The sequence below is a fragment of the Dipteris shenzhenensis genome, chromosome 27 (assembly GCF_047967505.1).
Source record: "Dipteris shenzhenensis isolate YYH24624 ecotype China chromosome 27, Dip_SZ_1.0, whole genome shotgun sequence".
NCBI lineage: Eukaryota > Viridiplantae > Streptophyta > Polypodiopsida > Gleicheniales > Dipteridaceae > Dipteris > Dipteris shenzhenensis.
Genome location: NC_141622.1, coordinates 650,391 through 672,868, shown reverse-complemented (window position 1 = coordinate 672,868; position 22,478 = coordinate 650,391). Strand labels below are relative to the sequence as shown.

General features: G+C 43.3%; 1 protein-coding gene across 5 annotated transcripts in view; it reads right to left on the bottom strand.

Annotated features, from left to right (window-relative positions):
- PTAC14 (plastid transcriptionally active 14) overlaps positions 1 to 22,478 on the bottom strand; it is a 216,263-nt gene that overhangs the window by 63,935 nt on the left and 129,850 nt on the right. For all 5 annotated transcript variants that reach the window (XM_087399046.1, XM_087399049.1, XM_087399047.1 and 2 more), the window contains exon 10: positions 14,548 to 14,653. In XM_087399046.1, coding sequence (XP_087255172.1) covers positions 14,548 to 14,653 — 106 coding nt within the window. The remainder of the gene's footprint in view (positions 1 to 14,547; positions 14,654 to 22,478) is intronic.

Sequence of the window (22,478 nt, the reverse complement as noted above, 5' to 3'; positions counted from 1 at the left end):
GCAGCGCAGCGCAGGGGGGTGAGAGGAAGGGGAAGGGGAGCTGTGGCAGCACCGCACGAGGGGGGTGGGGAGGAGACGTGAGGAGGGGAGGGAAGGGGGGGGGCAGCATGGCGCCTTAGCGGGGAGGTGTAGGAGGGGGCGCGGGGGTTGGTAGCGCCACGCGAGGGGGGGGAGGCGGGTGGGGGGGGGGGGGCTGAATGCGGAGAGGGGAGGAATGGAGAGGAAAGAAGGAGCGGAGCGAGGGGGGAGCAACGGGCGGAGAGGGGGGGGAAGTGGAGCGGGGAAGCGGGGTGAGCGGAGTGTGGCGAGGGGGGGAGGAGTGGATCGACGGGCGGAGGGGGAGGAGAGGGGGGCGGAAGGCTGCGCGGAAGCGGCAGAGAGGGAGGAGGTAGACGGGAGGGCCGCGCAGCGCGAGGGGGGGGTAGACAGGGAGCGGAGGAGGGAGGGAGTTCACAGGAGCTCTTTCCAGGGCACAAGTTTCACAAAGCCTAATAGCATGAATACATAGAGAGTTTGCCATAGACACAAGGATAAAACGTCTATTATAATTTGATAAAGAGTGCCTCAACCCTACGGGGTTTGTTGGCCTATTACAACAGAGAATTCGACTCTACTATCAACTAATCTACGACCTCACGGCTCTGAAGCATGTGAACGACAAAAAGACCAAGCTAATCTCCTTACCAAGACGTGAATGTGTGTAACTGCAAGAGACTCTCTCGAATGACTTGGTTCACCTCGTGATAGGTGAGCAGGATAGATAAGGCCGCCTCAACACTATACTGGAAGGATGTAGCCTATCTAGATGGAGTCCCAGGTTCTCAAACCATCTGAGAGAGAGAGAGAGAGAGAGAGAGAAAGTCTATTAACGTCCACTGGAGATCAAAAGGTCTAAGGGACAACAAGAAACCCTCTAGTACAACTGCTTTAGGGAGGGCGCATGGCAGCTCCCAAGGAGTGCAAAAGCAACCCCCTTTTATTTAGAGTACCTACATAATAGTCTGAAAGAGTAATCAGCCATACATCAGTTTGAGAGTCTTACGGTTTTGATTTAAGCTCTATGATTAGGGCTATGCCTTCACGGTAAATTGCCCATTTTTCATCCTTTGTAGCAGCCCTGACTTTAGCTAGTTCATTTGCATTATTTTTTAGTTGAGCTTGTGTAAGCTCCTCAGCTATCCATACTGTGGTACCCTTCAGCTTGTAAGATTGTCGAAGAAGCTTGATTCACATATCTTTTGACTTCAGTGTAAGGATTGCCTGACCTTTGTAGTGCATAATAGAAGTGGGCCTCGAGTCTCGTCATGATCCTGATCATCATCATCCGTCCATTCAATGTTGGGCAAGCTTGCTTTCATCTTTGTCAATATTTCACTACAAGTGTCCTCCTCTTTGTACCAATCTTCTGGAAGTCCCCCTATTCTAATCTTCATCGCATTATCACATCTAGCTTCATGTTCTTTAATCTCTGCTTGAATATCAAACTTACTTGCTTTGGTATCCACTTCCACAATCACTTCCTTCTTAGCAATTTGTACTTCAATGTGAACAAGATCTTTGACTGTACAGACTAGCTATGGGGTAGGGGAGGAGTCCTTACAAGATTTTACAGCCTCATCAATTACTGCTTGCTTACCAGGCCCTTCCAATATGTGAAGTCGAGCTTTTACTTATGCTAGTTCCAATCGTAGCTCTCTTACTACTTGCTGTAGATAAAAAATCTGATCCTATTGCCCAAGGATGGGTTGTTTGGAGCCTTCTTGTTGATAATTGCGTGCATACGGAGAGGGTGTCATTGCTGCAACTGTAAAGTACCGAGTCCTGATGGAGGTTGCAGGAGTTGAGGGAGACTCGGAGCAGAGGATAAGCCAGTCCATAATTGGTTGTCTATAGAACTCCCTAGCTGATCCTAACCCCCGGGTTGGGTTGGGGGTTTAGCCCAACTCGTGGTTAGGGTTAGGGTTAGGTTAGGGTTTAGCCTATCTCGGTATTAGGGCTAGGGTTGGAGGGGGGGTTAGTTATTGACGACGGGACTGGAGGGTTTGTTGGTGACGACGGGCTAGGGGGGGCTGGCGGTTGGCGGCGGCTCTACTCGCTGGTTAGCTAGGTTAGCTAGGTAGATAGGTTAGATTAGATTAGATTAGATAGGTTACGCGGGGCAGCCGACGGCTGAGACAGACGACGGACGGGCTGAGCGGCGACGACGACGAGCGTTGAACGGGGAACGGGGGAGGCTGAACGACGGACGGACGGGGTAGGCTAGCGCGAGAGAGAGAGAGAGAGAGGCTAATAAGGGAGGCTAGCCACAGAGAGAGAGAGAGAGAGAGAGAGAGAGAGAGAGAGAGAGAGAGAGAAAGTTCATTGGAAATAAAATTTAAAAAAATAAAAAAGCTTAATAGTTGAATGTTGTTGCGTACACAATAGGTTGGAAAGCAATTCGCCTATTGTAACATTTTGAAAAAATTTACAATTTGTGTACTGGCTGTGTATTAGTCACTTGCATGGTCCAATGAGGTTGACGTACCACCTCGTGTCCACACGACCACAGCCAGCCGACTCTGTGCATCACACAATAGTTGGATCCCTTGAGAGGAATCCCCAACATACCCTCCTGAATCTGAACAAGGGAAAAAACATGTCGAGATGATGAACATCGTAGTTCACTATCTTAGTAAACCTTGTGACATCGTAGTCACAGTTGCAACGCCAAGAACATTCAACATTCTTGCCTTAAGTAACACTGCTGAGCATCGTAGCTCAGTCTCAACCTCCTTCAAACATCAAAACAATTCAGAATCAGAACGCCCAGTCCTGATCAGGCAGGTCATCGGAGACCAACCCCGCCATGTGCTTTGGTGGTGTCAAACATTCAGCAACACAAACCTTTGTCTTCTCTTTCTTCTCAGCCATATTCTTCTGTTTTTTCATACAAAACCTTTCGATGTGGCCTGACTTATCACAATAGTAACACGAGCGTGTCTGCATCTTCCAGTTATCTTTTGCAGCATAGGCAGTGTCTCCAGTAAAAAGATCTTCTTCACGCTTATCCTCACTCAGCAGCAATCCCACACAATCAGTGATATCCGCTTCATCATCTACTTGCAGAATTCGAGCAATTTCATTGTATCGAGAGGGCAAGCTCTGATGTAGTATTGGTTTTTGATCGTCTTCTTCAACTTTGGACCCAATCTCATTAAGTTGCTTCAATATTGCTTGCATACGATTCAGAAATGTCGCTAGATCCTCATTATCACTCATGCACAAATCGTAGAGTTGCGGCTTCAGGTTGGCCTTTGAATGTCGCATCTTGACTCCGAATAGAGCTTCGAGAATTACTCGGTTTGCTGCTGCATTCTTTGTCACGTCTAGGTGATGGAAATACCCTTCTCCCAATGCTCTACCCATCATACCAATGGACTTATCATTATCCCTCCTCCACACACGCTTCTCTCCTTCAACAGTTGTCGGTTCTTTCTCAGTATTAGAGACAATACCCCACAAGCCTTTTTGCATAAGCGACAGCTTTGTTGACAACTGCTAGATTACAAAATTTCGTCCAGTAGACTTCACAATAGATGCCTCAGTCTTCGTCTGCTTCAAATCCATTGATTTATGGAAGAATACCCAGATATTCTTGGAAGCAAGCCTCAGCCAACACGTCCAGACCAAGCCTTTCTCTCCGACACCGTTTGCTTCTAGGTCTTCTAGTATTTCGTGGAAACACAAGTGGTGTAGCTGCTCCTGTCGTAATGGATCTCTTTGACATGCATGCAGGAGAAACAAAATCCTTCGATCAAACAGAGAGGTGATCAAACCCGCTCTGATACCATTGATAACCTTAATTGCTTCACGAAGCCTAATAGCATGAATACACAGAGAGTTTGTAATAGACACAAGGATAAAACGTCTATTATAATTTGATGAAGAGTGCCTCAACCCTACGGTTTATTGGCCTATTACAACAGAGAATTCGACTCTACTAACGACCCTACCAGCTGCACTATGAACTAATCTACGACCTCACGGCTCTGAAGCACGTGAACGACAAAAAGACGGAGCTAATCTCCTTCATGCATGATATACCAAGCAGTACAGCTACGTCGGTTGCCGCCTTGACCTCGTGAACCTCCAGAAGGTACTCGTTGTCATCCAAGGGACGCCCACGTGTACGCCATGTACCGGTTGTGTATTAGTAACTTGCATGGTCCGGTGAGGTTCAAGTGCCACCTCCTATCCACGCCACCACAGCCGACTCCATGCATCACACAATAGTTAGATCCCTTGAGAGGAATCCCCAACAAAGCTTGGCGTTAGGAGGTGCTCCTAACTCGCTCCCAAATAGCGGTTGTGTGAGCCTCGCGCCTCCAAGCCCTAAGCTATTTGGGGCTCGAACCCCTTGTACGAGGATCAAAACCTGGAGTGGCAAGGCTGATCTTGGGCTACTTGCGGCTTGACTCTCGCGAGGCACTTAACTGCACTTTGCAACTGGAACCTGCAAACTGTGCCCGTTGCCTACAATCTTTGACCTTGGGGTATTTGGGGCTCAAACTCCCCCAAAGATTGTATTATACTCCTTCCATGGCTGCAACCATTGAGGTAAATCATGAAGCCTAATCACCTTTAATCACTTATTACCTTGCATTTGACGACTGTACTCCGTGGATGTTAACATGGCACCCTTCCTGTTGCTGACCTGCCCTCGGATTAGGCGCGCTGAAGGAGGTGTGTAGGGAGGATTGTTTGGAGGACTGCATAGCGACGCTCCAGCTGGCGTGGAGTTAGCCAAGTTATGTATGAGCGATACTTCCAAAAGTGGGTGGCGTGCATATCCTCGTGCATGCAGATGTGGTGGCCGTGGAGATTACGGATGCAGAGATAGAGGCGGAGGTCCTGGAATTGCATAGGACCGATGTCGCAGTTGAAGACAATCTGATTGGTCAAATTGTGGAGGCGGTCGTCGATGGGACGACTATGGGCGAGGAGGTCGCGGAGGAGTAAGAGGAGGCAACGATTGAAGTGGACCGCTGCTACAACGGTGGGGTCGGGTATCGAGCCATACGTGTCGTTGAATGACTGGAGGTGGAAGCAAAATCCCTCCTGAGTCATTTCTTTGGGAAAGTTGTGCTTCGAAAAATTGTACCACATATTAGGGTCACCAATTACCCCATGTGGTCATACATGATGGGGCATGTTTTGATTGCTAAGAATCTATGGCACATTGTTTCAGGTTCTGAGGCCAGACCTACACGTAATGCAGCTGCTAATGCTCCACCTTCTGTCTCTGGTACTACCTTCAGGTGATGGGTCTAATGCTTCTTCTACTACTATAGGTACTTTGCCTCCTGCACAGGAGCAGATTCAGTGGGATGGTCGTGATGCCAAAACACATGCCTTGATTGCTCTTTTAATCAAAAGAGTTATTATCCCTCATATCCAGTCTTGCAAGACAGCTAAGCAAGCATGGGATAAGCTTGCATCCTTATATCAAGTGCGAAATGAGCCAAGGGTTGCATATCTCCACAAGCAGTTGAAGAACTTGGTAACATGGATGCCTATCTTACTAATGTGAAGGATTTGAAAGAGCAATTGGCCACCAATATTGATGAGATTATGTATGATTCTTAGCTTGTTTCTAATACCCTTGATGGGTTGCTTGCTTCTTAACAGAGCTTTGCTACTACATTGAGGTTGGTTGCAGGTGGCAATGCCAACCATTTCTCTTTCGACCAACTAATTGCTCTTCTCCTTCAAGAGGAGCAAAGTCGTGCAAATCGCAATGCTTCTATGGCTAGAGATCAAGCCTTTGCTACCTAGCATAAACACAAAGGCATAGGAAAGGTTTTAGCTGGGAAACCCCCTCATTCACATGCTGATCATTCTCATGGTGCATCTTCTTCGAGGGATAATAAAAAGAAGAAGAGATGTAACTATTGCAGGAAACCTGGGTATGATATCTCTGAATGCAGGAAGAGAATTGCATCAAAAAAGAAGAAGAAAGAGTCCAGTCTTGTAGAATCTGATTCTCCTAGTGCAGAAGATCCAAATGAGTCGACTAATTTTGCACAAGACCAGCATTGGGATTTCTTGGTTTCATGTCAATATAATCGTGATGTTCATGATGTTCATGATGCCTGCATGGCAGTTTCTGATGTTAATGATGCCTGATCTTTAATAGTGGTGCTAGCAAGCAGCAAGAAGTTATTCAGCAAGTTGCTCTTACTTCTGTTTGGTGGTCCTGTCACTCTAGAGAATGTGCTTTATGTTCCAGGCATTCACAAGAACCTCATTTCTATTTCAGCCATAGCTACATGTGGCTATCAGGTTCTTTTTTATGGTGTTTGGTGTACAGTGTATGATGCTACACATGCCTTTACCATGGTCTTGATTGGCACTTTGACTAGAGGACTCTACAGACTTGATGCTTATGATGGATGTTAGGATGATGTTGCACTTGCAGATACACATGCCTTTGCTCTTGATTCTTCTACCATGGCAGATACTCATTTGTGGCATGAGAGGTTTGGACACCTCAACTTTGGGGCTTTCGTGAATTTATATAAGGATGGTATGGTTGTTGATCTTCCCAAAATGCATATGCCTTCAAAGCATGTTTGTGAACCTTGCTTGCTTGGTAAGATGCACCGTTCTGTGATACCTAAGGATGGGAGAGTTGGTGCCTCACGCAAGCTTTATCGGGTTCATAGTGATGTTTGTGGACCCATGCGCATTGCAGCTCTTGGGGGATTCTATTATTTTGTCACATTTATTGATGACTTCGCCAGGTGCACTTGGATTTTTGCCTTGAAATCCAAATCTAAAGTTTTTTCATGCTTTAAGCATTTTATTTCCTTGGCTAAGAATGAGAGGGGGCTGCACACAACTCACCTTAATACAGACAAGGCAGGTGAATATATGTCAAAGGAGTTTGCTGTTTTTTTGGCTTCACATGGCATAAATCATCGATGCACAGTGCCTTATACTCCTCAACAGAATCCCGTGGCTAAGCAGAAGAATAGATCAATGATGAAGATGGCCAAGTACATGTTGAAAGGGAAACGTTTGCCTAACAAGTTGTGGTTGCATGCCATCATGTGTGCTAACTACATTTTGAACAGATGTCCCACAAAGGCATTCCAGACTATCACACCATATGAGGCTTGGACAAGTCGTAAGCCTTGCATTTCTCACATGAGGACATTTGGATGCTTGGCATATGCCCATGTGCCTTCTCAGACATGCACCAAGGTGGATAATAAAGCTGTCAAATGCATTTTTATTGGGTATAGCTCAGAGAACAAGGGCTGTAACCTCTACCAGCCCCGCACGGCCAAGTGTTTTGTCAGTCGGGATGTTGTGCTTGATGAATCTTCCACTATGCCTTTGCTGGACTGTCAAAAACAGCCCATTGTTGATGCCCCATATATCCTTGACAGACATGCTAAGCAAATTGCAGATTTTAAGCTTGATTTGCAGAAGACATTTGCTATGTTTGATCTTGGTCTTTTGCACTACTATCTCCAATTTGCTAGCAGTGAGGGGGCCATTTTGATGTCACAATTCAAGTGTATTGGACAGCTTTTGCAGCGTTTTCAGTTTGAGGATTGCAAGCCAGTTCCACACCATTAGACCATGGTTTTCACTTCTCTTCTGAGCATGGCAGCAATGCATGTGATGTCACTCTCTATCAGCACGCAGTTGGTTGTTTGATTTACTTATGCCATAGGAGACTTGATTTCCGGTATGCTGTCTCATAGTTGAGCAAATATATGCACAACCCCTCTATGCACCATTGGCATGCCGTAAAGCGTGTCTTGAGGTACCTCAAAGGCACTCAACATATGGGCCTTCTTTATGAGGCTGTGATACTTCACTTGTTATGCATGGATTCACTGGTAGTGATTGGGTTGGTTGTTCGGTCACCCATGTGTCACATAGTGGCAATTGTTTCATGCTTGGTACTTCATGCGTTTCTGCTTCAGCAAGAAGCAGAGTATAGTTGCTACTTCTAGCTGTGAAGCTGAGTAAAAAGCAGCTTTACAGCTATAGTGGAGTGTGTTCGGCTTCGGACGCTACTTGCAAATCTTATGCACGTCGTACTGCTCCTACCGTCATCTTCACTGATAGTCAGAGGGCTCTGGCTATATCACGGAATCCAGTTTTCCATGCTTGCACAAAGCATACTGAGGTTTACTATCACTATGTCAAAGAGATTATCAGTAGCTGATATTCAGTTGTCTTATGTTCCCACTGAAGACAACTCGGTAGATCCTTTTATGAAGACTCTACCTCGACCTAAGTTTGAAGCTTTTCGGCAAGCTTTAAACTTAGTACCTTTTGTGACTTGATCTATTGTACTCTGTACAGTCGTAGGTTGCTATATCCCTATAGGACAACATGTGCAACCATGACATTAGATATTCAAGTATCCTGAGCCATGTCCAGGATACTTCAGCCCATACCATGGAGGGGGGTTTGTAGGTCATTCTATGGCTACATAGGTGCCACTTATTCCTTGGTATGTGTCTTGTAGGCCTAGTTGCAGTCAATTAGGACTGTTGGTACAATTAGTTCATGTAGCACCTAGTTCAATTAGGACAATTAGTCTAGTTAGGGCATTTAGCCCTAGGGTTTTGTGATATTGGCTCCGTCTTGAGCCTCCATTCATTGTAGCAGCACTTTCAATACAGCAGCTCGTTTTTCGCTTTCTCCCACTCATTTTTGAGCTTCCATTGCTTGCCATAGCTAATGGTGACTTGAAAGCAATTTATCTGGATTTGCACTCTGAAATCCAGCTTGTCTTCCTGAATAAAAAGAATATCGATGACATCCCCATGTAACACCTGGATGGCAACAATGTGGTATGCCTTGAATGTTCCACCTAACAATCCTCATTGACGGGAAGAAGTAGCATGGAACACCTTACCTGACCTAGAGGCGAAAACAAACCCCTCCATGGGGAGAAGACCTCTTGGTCAAAGAGCGAGGAAGGGAACCAACTAGAGGAAAATCCACAGGGGGGAGAACTCATCCCCTTGAGGAAGAAGACACTTTCTATTTCCAGGTTCCCTATTCCCAGAATTAATGACATCCTGGACACACTTGAGGGGTCTTCCATGTTCAGCCACATTGATATGAAGAGTGGGTATCACCCGGTTTGCATAAGACCAGACGAGACCAGACGACGTGCACAAGACCGCTTGTAGGACCACATTTGGGTTTATATCAGCATCTTGTGATGCCATTCGGGTGGTCCTGCCACAAGCGATCCACTTTCAAATGATCCTCGCCTGTCTGTAGTCCCATGAGCAAAGTTAAATTAAGACATTTGCAGAGAGGCAATGAGTACATGTGGAATTTGCATGAAAAATCGATATCCAGTGGCCCACTGCGATCCGTCCATGAATTTAAACCAAAAGAAGAGAGTGGTTTTTCCATTCCTGAGGGATTTCTAGAGTGTCTTCGAAAAAGATTTCTGCAGATCAGCAGAAATGAGAAAATTCTCCCAATGAGTAAGTCTGGTGGCCTTCCAATCTCTGAGGCTAAACTGAAATGTCTTGGCCTTATCGAAAGAAGGGAGGCTCTTCTCTAAGTGCCTTGCATCAATCTATTTCCACTCCATGGGGTCCCACTACAAATACTTTAAGGGGACACCTCCATAGACCCAAAGCCTCCATAAGCTCAAGGAAATGTAACCCAGGTTAGGGTCTAGATACCATCCTGACTTCCAAAAGCACTGTTCCACATCACCTAGAATCCCAACAAGCTGAAATGCTTTATATGCATAAGAATATGATCCGTAGATCTAGATAACCAACCCCCAGAATGAACATTATAGACGTGTCTAATCCTCGTAATCCCACATTCTGCAGTGGGAGCTCTGATCTCATCAAGACTCCTAGCCATGTGGCCCTAGAGTGAAACTTGTCACATCAATCGAAGGGTATGGTTACATCAATCGAAGGGTATTGTTGCATAAATCTGCTCGATTGTCCTTCCTCTGAGGTGCCTTATTAACTGGATCTACGATCATCGAGAAGGTATTTGAAGATCCTCCAAGAACCCACAGAGGAAGCATGACCTCTCTCCCATGAATACCTCTGCATATAGTGAGGAGTACCCAGTGGTTTGCCGTGCTCATTAAGTATATCCATTTGAGTCCTTTCTCTAGAAAATTCACACAGAGTCCGGATCGATCAGGCAAGTGAATATGCTCTAAGCCATAAGAGGGGAGGATGCAGCTCTGGGATGGGTTCATATAAAGATCCATCTGGTACTATCATTGACCCACTATCCTCTTTGTTGACTAGCTCTATGCATATGTTTTCCATACTAAATTCCCAGGATTGCAATTTTATGGACCTCATTATCCCTTCATTGTCTACTTTTCCTTTGGTTTGCAACAAATTCTACTACTAATTTCTACAAATTGTGTCAATCCACATAAATCCCTTCATTCTCCTTTTGCATTTTTTTACTAATTCCACTTCTATATGCAGCTTTTCATTTTTTAATTAATTCCACTTCTACGTGCAGCTTTTCATTCTCTTTCAGCATGTATGCTTGCTCTTTTGCATGTCCCTCTTTCAAAGGCATATAAAAAGAGAATGGGATAATAATGACAATAATGATCAAGTCGACATCCATTGAATACTGAATGTGGACCATCGCACCAAAAAAATATTGCAATAGTAGCAAAATGCGGAGTGTGATGTGGAAGAAATCCTAGTGGTTATTGCTAGTGTTGCTGAAGTTGGTTTGAGAGCATTGGCGAAGGCATGGAATGCAATGGGTTTTTACATTGCAGCAACAAATTTTGTAGTTGTGTTTTGGATCATTCCACGAATGCACAAACAATAAAGACATGACCATAGTGAAGCAATCCTCTTGCAACCCTACCTTGCCTTTAGCTCTCCAACCCTGTGAATCAATCCTCCTGCACCCTAGCTTGCCTTTTGTTCTCCAACCCTATCAGTCTCCAAGTACAAGGACAAAGACTTCAAGTGTCGTCTTGCACCTCACCCGTGACATGTCCAATCTTAGTTGTCTTCTCGTTTGGTAAGTACCGGGTAATTTTCAAATATAATAGGCTGCTCACAGATGCCTATTAGGTGTGGCACCACATAAGCTAATCAGTCATATGCTGCGAGGTTGTGACGCACATAAATTCTCCTTAATTATCATTCAGATAATTAGCTGAGACAAAATGACCTTGCCATTAAGCTATCACACTTCATTACAAGAAACTAATGCATCAAACCAATACTTTTCCCTTCAAATGACTTGTTTAGTTCATCCTTCACTGTGACAAATGCATCAATGTTTCCAATTATGAAAATCATCCACATATAGCACAACAAGTGCAAAATCTCTATTCTTTCTTAGGTAGTATCAATCCCATGCGTAACTCTCTAACCTCTACACAAGATGCTCCTCCCAGTTCCAAACAAGCTGTCAACATAGACTTTCTCTTCCAAATAACAATTCAAAAATACAGATTTGACTCCATCTTGAAGATGAACCAGCCTTCCGTGCTGCAGTCAAACACACTATCCTAATAGTATTTAACCTTATCACAGGTGCAAAGGTTTCAGCATAGTCAACACCCTCAAACGTAAGGTATCCTGTGGTGACCACCCTTACACTGCTTTATTTTCCTTCAAATGCTTACCTGCTGGTATAGATCTGTAACATTCTTTTCATGTGGTAATTTGACCAAGTCCTGACTCCTAAGGGTTGTTCTTAATTGGGATCCTTTTCCATGTCTTGAGCTTCACATCTTTTTTCAAAGACAAAGCTCCTACCCAACTTTCATCTCTCCCTCAAATGCTACATTGTAAACACTAAAATGTTTCTCAATGATCATTTTCGCTCTTTGACAGCAGCTAGGTTCAATTAGGAACTGACCATGTTTACTATCAAATGCATTTGGTAAGTTATCAGATGTTTGGCACGCCTTGGAATTCAGTATGAGTTCTTACTTCACAGAGAAAGTTTTTGAGAAAAGATACAATGCAGTAATCAAGCCAAGAACGCTAGGATAGCCGGCAGTACATTGCAACCAAGTACCACCATAGCGGTGAAAAGAAAACTATCCCCAACGACAGTCCGGTCTTCGTCAAAGTCCTCCTTGACTCTTGAGTAGAAGGAGAAAGCAACAAAAGGAGGAATGTGTTTTCGGATGCCTTCAGCAATAGAAGGATTGTCCAAAGAACAAAAGTCGTCACATGGCTGCGATGGTGATCTCAGAATACAATATAGAAATGGAGGAGAATCCCAAGGCTCACGACTTGCACATTCAGCAAGCAGGACCTTTACTCAAGTTAGAAATTGTTCTGTTATGCATTTCTGTTGCTAAAAAGATTAAGAATGCATTCGATAACAACTTGTTGACATCCGCAGCAATGGGGGTATTTAGACTTTGTCGGTATGGAACTAATAAGGATGAGGATGCAAGTTGCCGAGCACAATGTCATTGTGTCATTTTGACTAATAGATTGAAGCTCAAAACCAGCCATCTGATTACGCATATACAATTTAGATGACAGATGGGAGTCCAACCTAGGTGTGAGACCAAAGGGCCACATAGTTGGAGGTACGCATCCAAGACTACGTGGAGAAGCTAGATTTTGAAAGTTCCAAACTTACTCGCATAGATGTAGCACTGGGATGCGTCGCACTTCAAGAAAAATCTTGAGGTGGGTTGGAAGAAGCACATCTATAAGTTTGAATTTCATGGTGTGTTGTATATTCCTCAGGTTCTGTTGATACTGACTTTAGAGATTCATTAATCTGTAGGTGAGTTTCTTGCTTGCGCAGCTATTGAGCCATACGTGGATGCACCAACAACCCAAGGTGGACATGGCCTCATTAGCTGATCGGATATTGTGAGTTTTCTTATCGTTTTAGAGATGAGTTGCCTTCCGGGTACCAAGGCATATAGCCAAATTTATTCCACCCTCCTTGATAGAATCAAAAGGAGTTCCAAAAGGAGAACCTGCTGCATAACATGAGCAGAGTAGAGCAGAGACTAACAGATAACTGGAGTAAGGGGCCCCCAAAAAACCCCCAATGTTCAAAAAACCCCAATTTGCCCCGATTCTGGAAAATCTGGTGTCATGTTGCATTTTTGCCGCCCATACGTCTCAAACTGCCGCCTGCATGTCGCCCGTATACTGAAATCGACCTTCATCCTGTACATTTGCCTTTAGCCCGCCGTCCAGGTGCAGCATGGACATGAATCATGATTCATGATTCTATGTATCTTTTTCAATCCTGAAATATAACCATTGATGCTTGAATATACAATGATGTGTTGTTAATTTTCTGATTTAGAAATTAGTGATATGTTCCAAGCATCCAATTTCAAGTAGTAAGTAACATATCAAATGTCTGTGCACTATGTTTCATGACTTTTTTTCAAGTGTTGGACTTCTGGTGGTAATAATCTAAAATGTTTTAATATTTTGGAAAAAATATATGTATAATAAAAATACCCTATTATGCACGAAACGTTTTTACGTTTACATTTCAGGTTTGCCCCGAAACACGTTTCGAAACTCCTCGCCTATTATGATCTATTGCTCGACTCTTGCCTTGACTATCTATGCATTACACGAATCTGCAGCCCTCCATTAAAACCAGCCTTGGATCCGTGTGCCTCCCACCGTGCAAACGTTCTCCCAATGATTTCGTTTCTTCCACGACCCAGAGCACGGTGCACCCACAGCCAAGAAAGCTCCATCTCATAGCTTGTAGCTCACTCTCCCACCTGGCCATCCATGCTTCAACCTGACCCTATAGCACCCATTCCAACTGTCCACGAAAGTACGTAACAGCCTTCCCTCCATGATCAAATCTTCTACCCAACATCTCCACCATAAATGCCAATAGAGATTACATTAACTATTGTGCTACATATTTCCTTGCGGATGCAAGTAGGGTCGAAAGGGAGCAGAGAGCAATTCCATCAATCCTTGTATTTCCATTGCACACCAACCACTGTATACACATAGTATCTCTCCCACAAAATCCACACCCCGTGAAGAACTTCTCCTCATGCTCTCTCTCTCAAAACACCATCCCCCAATCCTCTAGCCCTTTCCTCTTTTTTCACGTTTACACAAAACCTTAGACCTTTTTAAGACTAACTACTCTACCCCCCCCCCCCCCCCCCTAGCGGTGGTCACAAGGGAACACTTCCCAACACAAAACAAGAGATTTTGTATCTTCCTGAGGGCATCTCCCATTTTCATGATTCTTGTCGCATCATCTGAAAATACCCTTTTGTAGACACTAAAATTCAATGTAACAATACAAGGAAGCATTGTCATCGTAGGAGGAAAGCATGCTATCACATGATTTTCTAAAATTGTATTTTAAAGAAAAAGCAAAAGATTATGTGAGGATGAAGCTAATATTCAAGCCAAAAAGTTATGTATCTTCCTTAAATATGCTACATCGTGCCAACTCAAATAGAACTAAAGTCCACATGAGACAATGAAGCAATTTGTCTTTATTGCATTACTTTCCAAAAAGTCACTTTCATACCCTCATGATAATATTGATCTGGCAATCCTGCAATCTTGAAGGCCGAAAGAAAAGACTCCAAATGTATCCTTGCATTCCTTGAGTACTTCACTTTTTCCCATTCATTCTGTTCCAAAACGACAACAATACAGTTTCTTGTTCACTTGCAAACATTGCCATAAGACATGCACATGCGCACGCATGTGGGCACCCATGTACGCGTGCACAATAAGCTAGTTACGCATACAATTAAGCATGCCGACAATAGGAAGACAACTACCACACATCAGTGCTAATATTAACTCTCCAAGACAAGTTGTCAGACTGGCTTGTTGTTGACAACAAATACTACTATCATTAAGCATGTTTCAATAACACCTATCGTTATATGAATCCTAGGATATGCCCACATTCATCCTTTGGAAAAGAAACAGATTGTGCAGTTTTAACCTCATGATCACCCACAAGCTTAGAAAGCTTCATCACAACCACTACATATTGGCCACAGTGGCATCCATCCCAACATCAATCAGCTATATATCCACACATGAGCATCCATTTATAAGATATTCCTACTCGGTATATCTCAAAACCCCAAAGGTGAAGTGCAAACTCAGCTACGATGAAGGCTATCCATAGAAAGGAAGGCAAATATCCACACTCTCTTCATCCAAGCTACAAATGTTTGTGCAGAAAAGAGTATTTCATGGTAGGCTCTCCCAAACAAGCATTTTAAAGCAGAAAAGGATTAGAAAAGATAGTTAAGACCGCAACATGCAACAACAAATAGAATGAAATATGGCAATATGAGCAAACCACAACTTGGAAGAAAACTTAATAAGATTCGCATGTTTGCTAATATGACCAAAAACTTCTCTAGATAAATCTAGGAGCATGCCCACAATCATCCTCTAAAGGCGAAACAAGCAATGTAGGCTAACCTCATGAAAGTAGCCCAGAAGGGAGAAACCCAAGGCTCCCTCACAAAAGTGTGACAACAAGCATTCCTTGGACTAAAGAAAGTGGTTTGTCTCTAGAATGAAAAAAGATATCTTCTAGATGCACCCTCCACTTATACAGTGCATTTTAGGATGGGGTGTTAAGAATAATGAAAATTGCACTATTCTAAAGAGGACTATAAGGTCATGGGTTAATCCCTAACCTTTACCCTAACGAACAAAGATGTATTTAGTTATCACCCTTGGAAACACAAAACATCTAAAAACTAAAATCCTAAAATCTAGAAATGTGTATAGAATATAAATGCACACATAGATGTTATACTTTTTGTGATCTACATTCTATAGTTTTTAGTATATAGTGTATAGCCAATAGTCCATAATACATCCAAGACGATGATATCATATACAACATAACAAACGTACTCAGTACATGGGAAAATCTTGATGTCTTTTGAATTCCCACGTGCACTTGTGGAAGAGAGGGAAGATCTTGAGCTAGCAGCACAACATGCAAACATCTTTGCATTGGTAGAGACTTGGGACCATGATGCATTCTAGATTCCCCAAAAAGATTAGTCACGACCATGAATTGCACAGAGCCATACACAGTCAACTACTTTTAAAAAGAATCCTCCACAGAAGAAGTGTGGCAAGTGTGGGGAAATTGGCTTGTGAATGTAATTGTGGAGACAAGAAGGAGGCAAGAAACTTTATACAAGACTCTTCATTTTAGTTACTTGATAGGTATTTTAAGTACATTTTTTATGTCAAACCTCATGGGCTTATGCATGACTGGGTGTAGCCATTTTTTGTGAAGTTTAGGACATATATTGCATGTGAGTAACTTTCTTAACCCATAAATTATGCATTTCCCAATGGAATTGGACAAACTTGGCCTTTAATTGGAGGCAAAAGAAGAGCACAAGCAAGAGGGCTACAAGAGGGGCATCTTATTTTGATGGCATTGCCTTATGTCCCAAGGTAAAAAGATCCAATTCCCACAAAAGATACATATGGGTTAGAGTATTTGAGAAAGGATGTCCCTATGCTCCTAGCAAGATGCTCCCTCCTGCACTATGATTTACCCTATCACTGAATGGAACAAGAAGCTGCTAACTATGGAGACCTTGGGATAGATGTAGAAGCTTTAGGATAAAGAGGGTTTTCCATGCTCATGGAGTTTGCAATGCCATGATGGAAAATGAGAAAATAGAAGGAGATCGAGCAGTCCAAAAACCTCTAAGTGGGATGCCAAGAAAATGAGCACACCATAGCTTGACAAAGGATGTGTAGGAGTATAGAGACGGCTATACTCAATGAGACATGCCCACAACAAGGAACTGGACACCAAACATGCAACACTAACATCCTCACAGAGTCATCATAAAACATAAATATCCTGAGGACAAGCCAAGATTGTTTCATGAAGCACACTTGTATTACCTCCACAATTCACCTTGAAACCATCATACACTACACCGAATAACGTTTCTACATCTGCTGAAAATTCACAATCCAGCTAAAAGCTAACCATGTGGGTGAGGCAAGTTGCACTCCAATTGCCATCAGCTAAACAATAGTCTCCCTTGCTACTACTTTAACAACCATTGGCTGCTCTAGAGGATCTAGGCAAGCCCTTTCTCTAGCCATTGACATGTACAAACACATGCGCATAATTACCATCCACTTCGATGCTTCCGAGCATCTGGTCAAGTCTTCACGCTATATGCCATTACCTCGTACAAAGCACTCCTCTCATCTAACTACTAAACCCAACTTAAAAATGTATGGCAATCTTCATGAAATGCATGCAATGGCAGGCTCTATCAAAATGTGGTCTCTCCTCGAGAATAGAAAGGGACTCCAACATAAAACATAAACCCATGTTCTCTCACAAGAGTCCCCATATCCATGTCATCTAGCTAGGAAAGATAATGCGTTCAAGAAGAAACAACATAACTACCATGCCTTATCCACAAAGAAGGGAAGACAATATAGAAGCAAAGAGTAGAGGGCAATTGTCATAAGGACGAGAATTTTTAAACCGTGACTAACTTTGGCTTAGGGGACTAGCCTAGGGGAAGTGACAATTTCCAAAAGTCCCTAGAAATGGGTTCAATTCCTAGGTGCACACACTAGGTCTGAAATGCTAGGGTCAAGGCAAGGCTAAGAGGGGTCTAATTGTTGGGCCCAAGAAAACCAACATTTCATTGGTTGGAGAGGGTTAGAGCTTTAATGTGGGGGCAAACCAATGTTGTCATTGGTTTTGGGGGTTAGACTTTAATGAGGAGCCACGTGGTTATTCCTCATGCCTACCCACCCTTCTTCTAATCCCAAGCCTTTAGTACGGATTGACATTTTCTTTTGGGCTGCTCTCGATTTTGCACACATCTCGAGGTGATAATTGCTGTTGTACAATTTATTGACACGCTTTCCTACGTGCAATCAATACCCATACGGATTGTATGGATTGTACGGTTGCTGGCACAGATCCCAATGTGTTGTATGACCGTTTTTGAAGGACAACTTGATGTAATGGGATCTAGAGTCCTAAGGTCTACCGTTGTGAGTGTGTGAACACATGGTGTGCCTGGATAGGTGTTAGTAGGTGTGATTGAGTGAATCCTGGTGTGTGGTGTGTGATTGAGAGAATCATGGAACTGATTGAGAGATTTGTGGATCTAGATGCTCTACTGAGCTCACATGTGATGTCACTACTGGATGTAATTGGAGCCTACATATTGGGTCTGTCTCTCTTGAATAAACTCTCTTTTGCTTCACTTGCTCAATCCTTCTTGCAACTCCAACATGTGGTATTAGAGCCTTGGTTCACTCTCCTTGAGACCTCCTTGAATGCCATGTCATCATCTTCTCCCTCACACTCTCTTCTTCTCCATTTTCTCCTCTTTTGAGCAGAATTTCCAAGTGCTTGTTCTCCCAATGTAGGCGACCATTCTCCAAACCCTTTCAGCCATAGATTCCCCTCATATAGGCGCACTTCCACTCCATAGGGTTTCTGAAAATTATCCTTCTACAGCCCGTGCTTACACTCACCCTATCCCACGCCACTTTTGATGCTACAACTTGCTGGAGCCACCATTTCAAAAACGGCTCAAGGTGCACTTAGGCGACTCTATGGGTTACTTGCTGGTGAATTTTGAGAGCAAATGGTCCAAGGAACGAGGAGAAACTCAGAAAAACCAGTCGGGTTTTTCAAGAAGACATGGCTTTTGGAGGCAGAGAAGATGCTCCTGCCCCTGGAGGTATGAAGCTTCTTTTGGTCTGAGACTTGCCCTGAGTCTTCTACTCCCAAGGATCATTAATTGTGTAGCAAATGCCCTCTAGTTGATTCTGTGGTGTGAGGTAGCAATCCTCCAATGTTACTCTGTTTCTACAAGCATTTCTTGACAAATAGATGCTAAGTTGATGCTTGAGGAGTTGAAATTCAAATAAGACATTAAGAGACCTCTTTATCAGATCAGAGAATGCTCTTTTAAGTTCAGTTGAATGCATTTTTCACCTTTTATGTCAAGGATTGAGGTTATGATACTTTGCAGTGGATTTCAAGTCATACTATCTTGTTGACTAGTTGACTATTGTGGGTTGACTATGACAAGAGCTTACATGAAGGAAGAATATATCATGACTTGCATGATGATTTCCAATGGATATGATTGGAACAAAGGTTTCAACTAGAACCATTATGATTCTTATTTTGAAGATGCCTTAGTTATGGTTTTAGTATCTTTCTTGATGTATGAAATGCACTTGCATTTGGTTGACTATACCTTGCCATACAATCATGACCACCTCTTGTACAAGAGTAGACATTGCCCTTGCATGAAAAGTGGTAAGACCCTCTTCAGTCCATACGATTCACAAAATGTTTTGAAGGCTTGGATACTCAAAGAAGGTGAAGGACTACAAGGATCTTGTATTGCAAAATATGGACAAGATACATCAAAGAGTGTCGAGAAGGACAAAGAGCAAAGGAGTTACAAGATTGGCTACACCAAGAACCTCTCCAATGACAATGAACCTCACACTATGGTAGCTTGGAAGAGGAGGAAAAAGACAAGATATGCCATCAAAGGGGGATATCTCCCCACATCTTCAATTTAGAATTTTTGTGTGTGTGGTCAATAAGGGTTCTCTGCCTTGGGATGTCCCCCTCAAATGATTGTTAGTCTTATGTGTTACCTTGTTGGATCTAAGGGTATTCCCATGCATAGTCATTGTCTATCTCCCAATTATAAGCCAACAAACCAAAGTCAGAGTAAGATCATGTTGGGATGAGGATGCCCAAATGAGTCTACTACTGATGCAACTGGAGTGAGTACCAGGTTGTGGATCATGTGTATTGCCACTAGAGGTGGGCAAGCCATGAAGTTTCCCATGGACTACTACTAGGGTTGAGGTCATCAATTTGTGGAGGGGAATGAAGGACAACTTGATGTAATGGGATCTAGAGTCCTAAGGTCTACGGTTGTGAGTGTGTGAACACATGGTGTGCCTGGATAGGTGTCAATAGGTGTAATTGAGTGAATCTAGGTGTGTGGTGTGTGATTGAGAGAATCATGGAACTGATTGAGAGATTTGTGGATATAGATGCTCTACTGAGCTCACATGTGATGTCACTACTGGATGTAACTGGAGCCTATATATTGGGCCCGTCTCTCTTGAATAAACTCTCTCTTTTGCTTCACTTGCTCAATCCTTCTTGCGACTCCAACAGTTTTCACGCAGCCCAAATTGATTCGCTGGTTGCACAGATCCCAAGGTAGATTGGTTGCTTGTACGGTTTATTTGGCGCACATATCGGTGCTGTCATACGGTTGCTTCACGCTTCCCTTGAAGCTTTTGGAGCTGGATTGAAATCATTTGAAGCTGGTTTGAGTTCTCTTGTCACTATCCCTTTCAATTGAATGCAGATTGTAGCCAATGTTTGGCTTTGCACAGAGTGATAGCTTGGAACCCAGTGCAAGGGTGAGCCCTTGTTGTATAAACAATTTCCGTTCCTAAAAAAATAAACAAATACAAGAACGGGAGCTAGGTGTTTGGGGCTAGTGTGGTGTCCTGTATTTGGTTTCATTGAGCAAGGGCACTCTAGCCTCCATCCAGTTGTTTCTAAGTGGTATTGTTAAAAATTAAGTGGCTAACATGATACAAAATGACTAAATAATTGATATGCTAAGATAGTTACAGTCTAATGCCCTATAGGTGTAGGCCATCTCATGGTATGTGCCTTATAGGCTAGTCCAGTTAGGGCAGTTAGCCCTAAGGTTTTGTTATGTTGGCTCTCCCTTGAGCCTCCACACTTCAGTTTTGCAGCAATCTATTACAGCATCTCGTTTTTCTCCTTCTTGCTTCCATTTTTGAGCTTCCATTGCTTCCAACACCCAACAGTGGCATCATAGCAAGTCGGGAATCCTTTCCCTCAGCCATTGACAGCTTTCCCAAGCTGTTTGGCAGCCTCTGGAGCCCTCATTCCTGCTGGTCTTGCTGGTTTTCACACTCCCATGAGTGTTTGAGACCTCTCCAAGCACTTCTGTCATGAAAACTCTCATTCTGACACAAGAAGACCGAACTTTGGAGCAACCACTACGAAGGGAGCTGCACTTCAGAGGTTCTTTCAGCCCGTTGCAGTAATTTCGACCACACATGTGAGTTTTTGTTGCTGTACGGCATCCGTACACTTGTACGGATTCATTGAAGGCAGGCGCGGTGCTGTACGGTGCATTTCAAGATTGTACGGAACTTTTGGGCTCACACGTGTGACCTGTACGGGTCAATTTCAGATACAGATCATTTTATGCTGCTGTTTTGCTGTACGAATCATGGCCCCTAGCTCATAAAAGCAATCTCGATGTTCTTTCCACCATTTTCAACAACCTCAATAGTAAGATGGCAATACACTTTTGAGTGCAAAAGAAATGAGCAGTTTGAGTTCTACCAAGAAATAGGTAAATTAAAGCCGTTTAGATAGCATTGCAAGTAGAACAAAAGACTTTACATGTTACGAGGTTAAAGACGAATAGAAACTATATGGCTACAACCTTGGTATGCACATTAATCCATTTTGAAACATAGCATCAAATCAAACATTGAGTAAAACTATCATTGATACCATAGTGAGTCAAGATGCCAGACCTAATGCTATCTTACATGTGGGAGAATGATTGGATCCACAACTCGAGAGCCTACCCATCCCTAGGCACAAAGGGTGCCACTATACATGGCCCTTTTGTAAAGGTGCCCTAAACAAATAGGCTATGGCATAAATCAAAGATTATTTCACAATCAACAATTGTTACATGAAGAGCTACTATATCAATCCAATTGTTGCTGCACAAATATGAAGAATGTAGAAAGCAAAAATCAAAAGGTTTTCTTTTTTTAACAAACTCTCAGCACTTCAAACTAAAAAAGAATGGACAAAATCAAACGGAAAGCTGATGGTTCAGTAGACCGTTACAAAGCCCGTCTTGTTGCTAAGGGCTATGCTCAGCAGCATGGCATTGACTTTGAGGAGACTTTTTCTCCCACTTCTAGGATCACTACTATTCGCATTGTTATTGCCTTTGCTGCCCACTTTCATTGGCAGATACATCAGCTCGATATTTTTTCCTTCATGGGCATTTGCAGGAAGAGGTCTATGTTTCCCAACCTCCTGGTTTTGAGATTGAAGGTTCTGAAAGCAAGGCATGCCTCTTGAAAAAGGCCCTCTATGGATTGAAGCAGGCATCTCGGGCTTGCTATTCGAGAATTCATACTCATTTGCTCACACTTGGCTTTAGAACAGCCCTACGGAGACTACCCTTTAAATCCGCAAGCATGGGTCAGATTTGCTGATTTTAGTCCTTTATGTGGATGACATGCTTGTGACTAGGACACGTCCTCAACAAATTGCAGATTTTAAACTTGATTTGCAGCAAACATTTGCTATGTCTGATCTTGGTCTTCTGCACTACTATTTGGGCATCCAATTTG